The 13,714-nt window shown below is 40.5% G+C and overlaps 1 protein-coding gene across 4 annotated transcripts in view; it reads right to left on the bottom strand.

Moving 5' to 3' along the window:
- The window catches only part of Rnf144b (ring finger protein 144B), a 158,118-nt gene that overhangs the window by 60,443 nt on the left and 83,961 nt on the right, over nt 1–13,714 (bottom strand). For 3 of the 4 annotated variants that reach the window (XM_048799838.1, XM_048799839.1, XM_015494062.2), the window contains exon 2: nt 11,549–11,749. The exons of the other annotated variant lie outside the window; for it this stretch is intronic. In XM_048799838.1, the coding sequence (XP_048655795.1) occupies nt 11,549–11,713 (165 nt within the window). In that variant the 5' untranslated portion in view covers nt 11,714–11,749. The remainder of the gene's footprint in view (nt 1–11,548; nt 11,750–13,714) is intronic. 4 annotated transcript variants of the gene reach the window in all.

Below are 13,714 nucleotides of genomic sequence, written 5' to 3'. Positions count from 1 at the left end.
GAGAAGTCCTCTCGTGCGCCCATTTGGGGCTGCTGTCTCTCGTGCTGTGCAGGTTTGGCCTGTCTACTCCATGAGGATATGCAGGCTGAAGACTGATGCTTGGGAGGAGGGTGCCTTAAAGAAGAGTCTCTATGATGTTGTTTATGGATCACCAACCCCCGAACTTTTTCATAACTTTGTGAAAAAGAAATAAAATTTTGTCCCGTATTAGAACTCTGCCCCCAACCCTATACCACGTGCTTTTCTCAGACAACACAGAAAAGCCCGAAGCACATGTTCAGCCCCTGATCAAAGTCAAGAATGTTGTGCAGGGGCTGGGGATGTGGCTCAAGCGGTAGCGCGCTCGCCTGGCATGCGTGCGGCCCGGGTTCGATCCTCAGCACCACATACAAACAAAGATGTTGTGTCCGCCGAGAACTAAAACAAAAATAAATAAATATTAAAAATTCTCTCTCTCTCCCTGTCTCTCTCTCACTCTCTCTTTAAAAAAAAAAAAAAAAAAAAAAGAATGTTGTGCAGCTGATGCTTATTTCAAAAGAACTCTGTCAATGCGGCTGGGAGGCATACAGTACCGTTTGTTAATACTCCACGGGCGAGGGTACATTCAAAGGGCTCCACCCAGGGGGGGGAAAGTATTTTCCTGTTTCTACAGAATTATACAAATAGGCTAACAAAGCAGGAGCACACCACACTCTAGGATTTCCCCCACACTTCGTTAATGTAGAGGTAATGGGAAGAAAAAACCATGTGACAATCATGAGATGCTCATTTAAATAGAGAGAGAGAGAGAGAGAGAGAGAGAGAGATACGCCTTCTTGGGCTTGAGAGAGAGGAACTCTATCTGAGAAAAATAATAGCAAAGAGATTTATAGATTTGGGTCTTCAGTTGTCACAGTCTGGATCTGACACATCCCCCAAAGGCTCATGTGATGACAGCCTCATCATTAATACGATGTTCGGAGGTAGGGATTTGGGGGGGTGATTGGATCATGAGGGCTCTGACCTTATCACTGAATTAATCCACCTAAGGATTCACAACTGAATGCACTATTGAGAGGTGGTGAAACTGTAGAAGGTGGGACCTCGTTGGAGGGAGTGGGTCCTTGTGGTTGTGCTCTTGGGTACTTGTCCCCAGCTCCCTCTCAGTTCTCCCTCCCTCTGCCCACGTGTCTCTCAGCCACCACACACATACACCCTGATGTTCTGCCTCACCACAGGCCCAGACACTATGGAGCTGACTGACCACAAACTGACACCATGAGCCAAAAATAAATCTTTCCTCCTTTAAGTTGATTTTTCTCAGGTATTTTGTCACAGCAACAAGAGGCTAACTAATACAGCTATATTCCCTAGAAATTGAATCTGAGGTGGAGGACTTCATGCTGAAGACTTACTGGGTGTACCTTCACCAAATGCCCATGAGTGAGAAAGGTAGGATTGGCAGAAGGTGATCTCCATATTTGCACTACAATTGTAGCCAGGACCTGAGTCAGGCCTATAAATCCAGCCAGGTGTCTTATGGGGAGAATAATCCTCCAAAGTTGCTGTTCATTAAACCAAGGGGGGTAAAACCTTTACATCTCTGCCATCAGTCATTGGTCTGCAGGCCAGTCCCTGGGAAATGGAGAAGGGGACACCACCTGGAAGAGGGATTTGGGAGACTATGACAGTTTTGTTTCTGTCGCAAATGGAATAGGATCTTGCTCACTTGATTATGGGATCTAAATATAAAAGACAGGTGCACACTGAAACAAGAACTAGTAAGTTGGATCACGTACATCCCTCAGCAAACTGAAATCGTCCACAGGAGAATGATGTGGCTGGCTGCAGTAACTGAGGATTCTCAGATTAAAAAAGTAAGAACTGTGAGGAAAAAGTCTCCCGGGTTGTTTTAGCAATTTTCCAAATCAAGCTGTCATTTGAGGAAAGTCTGGAGAAATGACTTGCTCGGAGTTCTAGAGTAACAGACAGAATCAGAGCCAGCGCCAGGGGTGACTCACGGGCAGGACGAACCCAGCCTCTCTCCCTACTTCCCACAGCAGAACGGCGCTGAAGAGATTTTTGACAAGTCATCGAATCCTTGCTCCTAACAAAAAGATAACGGTTCCCATAACACAAAGCCAGTGAGGGGAGTGAGAGTAACAGGAAAGAAGACATCAACCAGTGCTTTTCTAGGGAGCAAAACTAGCACCGGTGGGGTTTACCTAGAAACAGGTTTCCACTGAATGTGGGAGGAGTTCTAAATGAGTTAGCATCACCTAACAATCGAGTAGTCAGTGCTATGGTCTGTCCCTATCCTGGACGTTGTCAGTAACACTGAAACTTTAGAGCTGCACATGCTAGCTACAGTCCGGAGCTGTACTAAGTGCCTTATCCAGATTATCTACTGTGATAGTCTCCACAATCTCATGAGATGATTTATTGTAATCCCCATAGCATATAAAAGAAAATGAAGATTTGGACAGCCCAAAGACCCTACCAGCCACCACCTGGGGGTCCAGGGCATCGGCATTTCTACCTTAGATTACTTATCTCAGTGCTTTCCCACTAGTCATCTTATTTTTGTCCTGGCACCTGGAATTTATTCTCCACACAGCAGCAACAGTGATTGTGATGGTAATGTTATATGTCCACCTGACGAAGACACAGGACTCCCAGATATTTAGTTGAACTTTATTTTCTGGAAGTTTTAGAATGAAATTGGCATTTGAATCAGCAGATTTGGTAAAGCAGATTGCCCTCCCTAATGTGGATGGGCTGCAACCAATCAGGGCCTGCTCAGAACAAAAACATGGAAGAAGGGAGGGTTCACCCTCTGCCTGACTACTGAAGCTGGGAGGTCATGTCTTCTCCCGGCCTCTCACTGGGGTGCATAACATCATCTCTCCTGGTTGGACTTGGACTGGAACTTAAACCACCAATTCTCCCGAGCCTCTAGCTTGCAGACTGCAGATGGTGAGAGTAAGCCTCCCTACCTGCAGGGACCAATTCCTTGTAATAAATCTAAACATATGTGTGTAGCCTCCTATTGCTTCTTTCCCTTTGGAAAACTCCTACTGATACGCTGATCCATTTACAACACTGTCAGATCATGTCATTCTGTGAGTCAGAAGTCTCCAGAGACTTCTGTTCTCAAATCAGACTGAAGCCAAAATCTTGACCACAGCCTGCAAAGTCCTATAGGTTCTACGGTGCAGACCAGCCAAACAGCACCGCCTTCACTCCACCTCCCACTGACCACACGCATGTGCATGCACGCCCCTCCAGGCACACTGTCTCTACTGCATCAGAACACAACTCCACACTGCTTCCCTCTGCCTAAAATCCTTTCCCCCAGGTACTTACATGGTTGATCCTCATTTCCTTCAGGTCTCTGCTCAAATAATGCCTTATCAATGAGACGTCCTGACTGTCTAACATCAAGCAGAAACCCCAGCCCCAAAGCACTCACTGCCTCCCCCTCCTGCTTCATGTTCTGTGAGCACAGATCACCATCTGACTTCTGTATTAACTTATTAGTATTTGCATCATGCATTAAAAGTCACACCATTTTTAAAAATCTGGGCTTGATCGAATTGTGCATCATTATATTCCAACCATCAGAATGGTACAAGACACAGTAAAGATTTGTTGAATGAACAAAGACCAGGCAACTGAACTTGAGACCCATTCTTTTAAATACCTAATTATGGGTTACTAGCATCTAGTAAAAAGGACTTCCTTGATTGGGGGTGTGGTTAGGAACAAGAAGATCTAAGGTTCCTTCCAATTCTCGGACTGTGATGCTATGGTGAGGTCATCAGGACCTTGATAGTACAGTTTCCTCTTGCTGCTCTTGAATAAGCTAGGGGTGAGCTTAGGCGTGGATGAGATCACAAGTTCAGGAAGCCACTCCTCCCTGAGTCACCTAACCCATTTCTCATGCTGCTACTATTTGCTCTTATTCCTCAGACGACATCTGGTCCTGTAGCAGTTCCGTTGTCAATGGGAAAGCACAAAATCGAAACTGTCATTTCAAGTTGGTGACTTATCTGATAAATACAAAAGTTATTATGTCATATATATATATATATATATATATATATATATGTATATATATATATGTGTGTGTGTGTGTGTGTGTATATATATATATATATATGTATATATATATATATACTTTTTTTTCTTTCAGTACTGGTGATTGAACCCACTTAACCACTGAGCCACAGCCCCAGTCCTTTTTGTTTTGAGACAGGGTCTTGCTAAATTGCTGAGGCTGGCTTTGAACTTTGATCCTCCTGCCTCCCTCTCCCAAACTGCTGGGATTACAAGTGTGTGCCACCATTCCTGGCTCATTAAAACTTTTAACAGATATAAACAACAGTGAGTGTACTGAAGTCATTTTACAAAGATAAATTCACTGATTTATTATTGACCACTCAAAAGTTAGGGAAAACATAAATCTAACCTTGAAAGCTAATATATTATAAGCCAAAGACATACGGAATAGATGCTTTGAACAGGCAGAGTTTACTTCTCTTTTTCTTTCTTTTCTTTTTTTTTTTTTAGTTTGTTCTAATTAGTTAAACATGACAGTAGAAATGCGCGGCATGGCAATCTGAGAGCTGGAGGATTTCAAAGCTTCAGACTGGCAGGTCACATGGTCAGAAAAGGGGGTCAGAAAACAGCCTGGAATAAGATGCCTCGCTGTTTCTAGCAGTTCCAGAGAGTTCTCAATAAGAGACTCCTAATATTATTCCTGTCTAACTTATCAAGCCAACAAATGATTAAATTCTTCTTGGGGGTAAGTTCTCTTAAACAGACAGCAGCTTGGGACATTTTCCCATTTGAATGCTTTACATTCGTCAGAAATGTCCCTGTTGATTCACTTTTAAAGTGGTATTTGTTTTATTTTGTTCTTCCCGACCAACATTTTGGAACTTCAGTTTAAAACTCCAGATGTAAGCCACACTTTGGACAAACCCAGAAGAGAAATATTCCTTTTTCTTTCTCTCCCCACCCCCTCATCTCCTAATTGCTAGTCTGTGGGTGTCTCGGAATAGTTGTGAGGTTGAAATCACCTACATATAACCACCATTTTATAAAAGGCTAAAGAGGAAGCTAGTCAAATCTTTATAGGCTTTCCTTTCTCTAAACCATTGTGAAAAAGCAGCTGTTATACTTAGGAAGGAAAAGAAAAACAACAATGTCAACTTACTACGTGGGTTTGGCCCCCAGTTTGGCTAGAAGACTCCCTGGAATTCTCATTTGATGCTCCCTATCATCCCCCAAGATAGGCACTTTCAACTCCTCCCTCCCCCATCTCACTGGTGAGGACACTAAGAATTTAAAAAGCCAAAGAATTAAAGAACCCAAATCAAGCACCGCTGTTTAAATGGCAAAGCCTGAACTTGAGTTTGGGCTTCTTTCTATCTGTACTCTTAACCACTGTGCTATACTGCAAGGGAGGAAAGGAAGGAACGAGGAATATAGCATTCCTTTCTCCTGCCGCAGAGGTGAGAGAGAACCCAGAAAAGAAGCATAGCAGGCTCTTTGCTTCCTTTCCAAGTTACCAACCCAAGTCATACGTGCTGGTCCACACACGTACACACACGCACACGTGGTCCAAAGCTTCCCAACTGTAGATGTCTCAGGCCATCTGTGGGCTTTTCTTAAAGGTCACCCAACAAGCCCCTAGGGAAAGAAGGGCTTGGTCTAAAAAGTTTTATATTTCCTCTCACTTTTTAAACATTGGAAAATCCATTCGGCCGAGAGAAATGAATAGTAAAAGGAGCTCTAACTATCCAGAGCCAATAAAATGTAATGGAAAAAGGCAAGAATATGGCTGGACTTTATTTTCTTTTTGCTCAGCACATCCTGTCTGTAATCTGAAAGGTAAATAGGCCATGCCCAACATACCAGCTCTTTTCAGGTGAAATTATCTGGGTTATAAAAACAAGTAACAACTGTGTTTTCATTATTCCTTAATTCATGGCTGACAGAAATAGCATCCAAAATAAATCAGAGACAAATCTTGCCCATGAGAGATGAAACCCATGAATTTTCACTACTTTGATAGCTGACTTTTATGAACATTTTTTTTTCTTTCACTTGAATTAAAATTGTGTAATATTATCTGAAAGAGTGAGTTGCAAAAGTCAGAAAGTGAATTTTCATATTTGGATGATTTAAAACAAGAGATGATAAAAACAGAAACAGATGCTCTTTCGTGTCATTAGTGGACTAACATCCCTGTGGACCTAACTTTCAGAACAGGACAGCTAATCATTCAGCACCTCTCTCTGCAACCCCAAAACACCAACTTCTTGGGCTCTTTAATGCTCCAAATGACCTATAACTTACATCACGCCAGTGAGAGTTATGCCTATTTTGTCGTATATAGTAAATTTCTCTTACGCTATCCTTTCTTCTGTGTATTAAAGCTGAGAAGATAGTCTAACAGAAGCTATCTTCACACGCAGAATATCCTTTAACAAGAAACTAGATACGTCAATAGTTTATTTGAACCACTGTCCATCACATTTCTTTCTCTGGATGCCCTTTAAATCAAGAATTGCCTATGAGACACATTATTATTGGTTCCTTTTAGTTACACATAACATTAGGGTTCATCTTGACACAATTATAAAAGCATGGAATATAATTTTCTCTAATTCGGTCTCCAGTACTCCCCTTCCCCCCCCCCTTTACCCTTCCCTTTACTCTAATGATCTTTCCACTATTTATTTATAGTTTTATTATTAATGTCTTCTGGATGTGCATGATGGTGAGATTCACTGAGGTAAATTCACATATGTACATGGGAAAGTTAGGTCAGATTAATTCCACTGTTCTTCCCCATACTGCCCCTTCTCCTCCCCCCAATCCCCTTCTATACTCCACTGATCTTTCTTCTATTTAGATGAAATCCCCCCACCCCTTTTTCTTTTCTTTCTTCTTTCCCCCACCCTTATTTTGGACTAATTTCCATATATCAGAGAAACAACTGACCTTTGACTTTCTTTCTTTTTTTTTTATAATTTAGTTGAATATTTTCTAATGGCATTAAAGTTTTATATATAATAGTCTCCAGTTCCATCCATTTATTAGGAATTTCATTCTTCTTTATGACTAATATTAATTATTATTTTCTTTATCCATTCACCTGTTGAAAGGTACCCGGGTTGTTTCCATAGCTTGGCTATTGTGAATTTTGCTACTGTGAACATCAATATGGCTGCATCACTGTAGTATGTTGATTTTAGATCTTCTGGATATAACCAAGGAATGGGATAGCTGGGTGACGTGGTGGTTCCATTCCTAGGTTTTTTGTCTTTTGCTTTTGGGACTGGGGATTGAAACGGGGGTGTTTAACCATTTAGCCACATCCCCAGCCCTATTTATTTATTTATTTTTATTTTGAGACAGGGTCTCATTAAGTTGCTTAATCAAGAATTGCCTATGAGACACATTATTATTGTGGACCTCATTAAGTTACTGAGGCTGGCTTTGAATTTGTGACCCTCCTGTCTCAGCCTCCCAAGTTGCTGGGACCATTCCTAGTTTTTCAAGGAATCTCCACACTGCTTTCCAGACTACAAATTTGTAGTCCCACCAACAATATATGAGCATACCTTTCCCCTACATTCTCTGAAACACTTATTATTTGTATTCTTTATAATTGCCATCCTGACTGGAGTGAGATGAAGTCTCAAGGTAGTTTTGATTTGCATTTCCCTAATTGCTAGAGATGTTGTACATTTTTTTCCATATATTTGTGGGCCTTTTGTATTTCTTCTTTTGAGAAGTGTCTATTTAGTTCTTTTGCCCATCTATTGATTGGATTATTTGATGGGGTGTGTGTGTGTGTTCTGCATATTAATGCCCTATCTGAGGAACAGGTTTTTGAGTTCTTTACCTATTCTGCATATTAATGCCCTATCTGAGGAACAGGTGGCAAAGATCTCCCATTCTCTAGGCTCTCTCTGCACATTCTTAATTGTTGCCTTTGCTGGGCAGAAGATTTTAGTTTGATGCTGTCCCACTTATTGACTTTTGGTTTTTTTTTTTGTTGCGCTTTAGGAGTCTTGTTAAGGAAGTCAGTTCCTGTGCTAACATGCTGGAGTGCTGACCTTACATTTTCTTCCAACAATTGCAGAGTTTCCAGTACGATTCTTAGGCCTTTGATCACTTTGGGCTGACTTTCATGCACAGTGAGAAATATGGGTCAAGTTTCATTCTCCTATATGGACATCTGGGTTTTCCAGCAGCATCATTTCTCCAACATGTGCTTTAGGCACCTGTGTCTAGTATCAGATAATTGTACTTCTGTGTGTTTATCTCTGTGTCTTCTAGTCCATTGGCCTTCATATCTTTTTTGGCACCAGTGTTATGCTGTCTTTGTTACTAAAGCCCCATAGTATAATTTGAGGTCCTGTATTATTGAGGCCACCAGCATCACTGTTTTTGTTCAGAGTTGCTTTGGCTATTCTGGCTCTTTTATTTTTCCAAATGAATTTTAGAACGGCTTTTTCTAGTTCTATAAAGAATGTCATTGGTATTTTCATTGGGATAGTATTGATTTTGCATAATGCCTTTGGAAGTGTGGCCATTTTGACCATATTAATTCTGCCTATCCAAAAACATGGGAGGTCTTTTCATCTTCTAACACCTTCTTCGATTTCTTTATTCTTCAGTATTCTATGGTCTTCATCGTAGAGGGCCTTCACCTCTTTCATTAGATTAATTCCCGTGTGTGTGTGTGTGTGTGTGTGTATTTTTAAGGTTATTGTGAATGGGATAGTTTTTCTAATTTCTTTTTCAGCAGACTCATTGTTGGAGTATAAGAAAGTGATGTATGTTGATCTTACATCCTGTTACTTTTCTAAATTTGTTAATGGACTAGAAGTTACATGACATAATTTAAAGCAGTGTTCTTCAAAGCACCGGTTGTGGACAAGTCAGTAGGTGGCAAGGTGCAACAGAAGCCCTTCGTCAGAAGTTAAATGGGGGTGGCACTCCAGTGGCATAATTGATTCTCACAAGGTACTTATAAGAAGTTACACAGGGTCCCCCTGCTTTCCTTTTACCCTAAGTTCTCACAAAGCCTCCAAAGTACAACTATGCATTACTTTCCTCCAAGAAAAAACATGGCAGTTTCCAAATTAATCCACCTGTGGAATGTTTTATTAAAGAATCACCTTGGCCTCACAGAGCTGCCGGTCCATGGAACACACTGGGATGGAGAGAAGCCAGTTCTCCCTAAAGACAGGAAATGAGCGGGCGAACATGGACTAGTCAAGACAGGGCGCCACATCCACTCATTCTGCACTCCCAGAATGCAATGCCCCCCACAGCTGGAGCACTGTGAAGGGTCTTGGCACCTCTATTTTCCAACTGAGAAACAGGGAGATTAATCATGTGCCCATTCACACAGATGAGTTAAGACAGAGCTAGAACTGGAGCACAGTGGCCTTAGAAGCAAAAAGAATCTAAGCTCCCAGCAGAACGGCCAGGGAGGCCTCTTAGGATGAACAGCCAAAAATAGAATGTTAAAAGACTTCATTAAATCCATGAAAACACAGCGGTACTCCACCAAATTTAGCAGGTAGACCATTACATTTGGCTATTCCTCAGGGGAAAGGGAGGGTGAGGGGAGTTCTTAGCAAAACCGGTAAAGCTGTATTTAAAATATGGTACACATAAGAAGTCTTTCCCAGTCAAAAACTGGGAGATGTCATCATCCTATTTAAAGTGGAAATTGGGAGAATGCAGCATATGAAAAAATGTTACGAATTTCTTTTCATCCTTGAAAACAAAAGATATGTGATATCTTTAATTTGAATGAAAATTTAAGTGTGGAGCTATTAGACACATTTTTAAATATTTTTGTGAAAAAGAAGAAATAAATCTATAACTAAAACAAAGTGTTAACATAGTATTTCAGACAAGTCTGATTCTAATCACAAATGTCCAGACACTAATGTGATCACACACACACAACTTCCTATTTTAGTAGATCACTGGGTTAATAGGAGACCAGGGAAGATTAATGCCTTCAGGTATAAAAGTTCCTAAAGAGGGAGGGTACTGAAAGTATTAAGCCATTTGATTTTCTGCTTTTGGGCACTCCCTAACACTGAGGAGGGATGAATCTCGATGACAGAATAATCTAATTGTACTGACTCCTACTCCCAAATTGCTGAAGGAGAAATGAGAAGTAGTTGGGCTGCTTTTAATTAGGAACTAAAATCTATTGAAACATTAATGTGTCAGCGATGGTTATTTACAAATAAGAAGTATAACCTTTGCCTGGTATTCTTCACCCAATGCTGACGCACAAACTTTAATTCTGCCCTGAAACCTCACAGCAAAAACTCAATTCCATATCCTGCTTGCAAACACCAGTTACCCTCTGAGAAAATTTCCATCATGAATTCTCACCAAATGTTGCTTCTGACTCATTGTTTCAAGGATTAGCAAGGGTCAGAAACATGTGCGAGAAAGAGAAATAATAGTTTCTGAAGGACAGTAGTCCGAAACAAAGCAAGACCAAAGGAACCGGATGTTGCTCTAGATACTAGGTCATTTCCTCACTTCCTACAAAGCAACACACACAGGCAAGATAAGGAAGGAGAAGCAAAGTCAATATGAGTTTCGGTGAAGCCTGCTCCTGACCGCCCAACTGGAAACCACCACATGCCCTCAGACCACACACGCTTGCCAGACTCTACATTTTCCCTAAATCCTTTTTCGTCAATACTAGATAACTTACCTACTTATTATGATATTTGTTTGTTGTTTTTTGTATAACTTTCTTTGATAGGCTATAAGCTCCTAAGAACAAAGATCCATTCCAGGTTTTGTTTCTCTGATAAAATCCTGGCCCCTGAAATAGTTCCTGGGACACAGTTACTGTTCAACAGAACTGTGCTGAATGCATAAACAATGTAACAATATTCTCTGCTAGGAACTCAGCAGTCTGTCTCCTATCTTTATACCTTAACCAACCAACCTTCAAAGACACTTGTAATAAAGGTCACAGGCATTAATACCTGGTGTCACCCTAAAGGAGAGAAGCTCACCCCAGGAGATTTCTGGGGTTCTCTCCTGTGGAACAAGAAGATTCAGAATACCATAGAAAGAAAGGGAAGATGACAAAGTAAAACAATAATATATCATGTCTTTGTAGGAGGTGAGCAAGGCTATGAAAGAAAATTCAGTAAATTGCTACCTGATTCTCTATCATTCAAAACCTAGTGAGCTTCTTAGAGATATTAAGTGCTTTCTATTTTGTTACTTAACTAGAATCTTAAGAACAGACTGTACTTATTCAATCAATAATTAAATTTCATATACACATCATATTTACTAAAAAAACCATTAAACACTGGATTTACCATGTGAGCTGCTATTTGGAAAGTGAAGCAAATGTGATGTTGTTTTCCAAAGCAAGATCATATTGGAGCAAACTTTGGCTTCTCAAAGAGCCACAGAAATGTATCCTACTCTCACAGTTTTTCCCTTTGTCCTTTTTCTCATAATGAAAGCATCAAGGAAAGCTTACAGCTGTGCAAAAGATGCACTGGCACTCCTGGAGTGTGGTCATCTTGTCCAGAGGCTGTTCGCACAAGCAGAGCTTGCAAGTGACGAGGGGGGCCGGAGCGAGGTCTCCAGGTGTGGGATTTTCGGCAGTCATGGTGAGGTAGTGGAGCCTACCAACTGAGCCCATCAGCCTGTCTTCAGCCTTCTTCTGTCTTCTCAATCCCTGCAGAGAGGTCCAAAGCAGAAAATATTATATCCATGGATACCACTATTGTTTCACCAACACATGTGGGGACCAGCTGAGCACATCCTCAGCCTCCATGATCTCTAAGAGTACAGCTAATACATTTCTGAGAAGCCTGGGCTGGAGAGCTTGCTATCTTGGCAAGGTATTTATTCCTGGAGTCCTGAAATTTAAGCTGACCTCACCTCACTGTCCCAACTCACAGCATGCAAGCTGTGGGAATTAAAAGGCCACTGTGGCAGGGGCCTGGGGCGATGGTGGGCAAGGGCACGAAGTTTGAGCTGGACAGCATGAATAAGTTTTGGAGATCTACTGTACAGTCTGGGGATTATAGTTAACAATAATGTATCATATACTTTAAAATTGCTGAGTAGAATTAAATGTTCTTACTACAGAAAATATGTGAGGCAATGATATGTTAATTATCTTTTTTTTTTAATTTGTTTTTATGTGGTGCTGAGGATAGAACCTAGTGCCTCTCACATGCTAGGCAAGGGCTCTACCACTAAGCTACAACCCCAGCCCAACAAAATGCTAATGATCTTAATTCACTCATTTCACATGTACACACAGTATATCAGAATACCACACTGTCCACTACAAAGGGACCCCATTTATATTTGTCACATATAGCCTAATAAAGCTGGAGGGGAGGGAGGGAAGTGCCACCATTAGTAAACATGCCATTTAGGAGTTGCATCACTGTAACCAGTTCAACAAGTTCACAAAAACACTCAAAATAGGTGTTGCTCAAAAAAGTTAAAGAATTACCATAATATCCAGCAAGTTCACTTCTTGGTCTATACCCAAAAGGACAGAAAGCAGGGTCTCAAAGAGATATTTGTACATCTATTCTATTATTCACAACAGCCAAAAGGGAAAACCAACTCCAGTGTCCATCAATGGATAAGTGAACAAAATATAGTATTTACTTACAAAGAAATATTATTCTACCTTAAAAAGAGATGAAATTCTAAAACACTATAATTTTATGGGTGAACCTTGAAGATATTATGCTAAGTGAAATAAGCCAGTCAGAAAATGGTAAATACTTTCATTGCACTTAAAAGCCGTACCTAAAGTTGTCAAAGTCGCAGAGATAAAAAAGTAACTGGAGTTACCAGGTGGTGAGAGGGGGAAATGAGGAATTATTGTTTAATGGGTGCAGAGTTTCTGCATGGGATGCTGGAAAGGTTCTAGAAGTGGTAAGTGGTAATAGCTACACAACCCTTAAGGGATTTAGCACCACTGAATTTATATTTAAAATGGTTGAAATGTTAAGTTTTTATTATGACAAAGATGTTATGAACATTTGTACACCAAAAAAAGTTTTACAGATATTTTCAAAATGTTTAGAGTGTCACTGTTCATTGTATGCCTTCACATATATTATTTCATTTAATCTCTTACAACCAGGATGATTATTTTATTCATTTTATAGATGAATTGAGACATTGAAAAGTTATCAGCCAAAGTTCTCAGAGCTTAATACAAGGCAGAGCAACTGTGCCAATCAAGGCTGTCTGAAATATAAACATGTTTCTTGTCACATATGTAAGATTTTACTCCTTAGTTTGTGAGTTACATGCCCAGAGGCTGTGAAATCAAAGTTACAAAAAATGTAAAAACAAATATGTGGAGGTGTTTTGGTACTGGGAATGGAACCCAGAGCCTTGCACATGCTAAGCACATGCTCTACCACTGAGCTACACCCCCACCCCTGAAAATATGTTTATGACACAAAAACCTTTTATGTAGAAAAAACTCGTTTTGTTTTTTTTTTGTTGTTGTTTTTTTTTAATTTTTTATTGTTGGTTGTTCAAAACATTACAAATTTCTTGACATATCATATTCCACACTTTGATTCAAGTGGGTTATGAACTCCCACCTTCACCCCATACACAGATTGCAGAATCACATCAGTTACACATCCATTGATTTACA

The sequence above is a fragment of the Marmota marmota genome, unplaced genomic scaffold (assembly GCF_001458135.2).
Source record: "Marmota marmota marmota unplaced genomic scaffold, marMar, whole genome shotgun sequence".
Classification (NCBI taxonomy): Eukaryota; Metazoa; Chordata; class Mammalia; order Rodentia; family Sciuridae; genus Marmota; species Marmota marmota.
The sequence above is the reverse complement of the archived record's forward strand: the minus strand, read 5'-3'. Positions and strand labels throughout refer to the sequence as shown.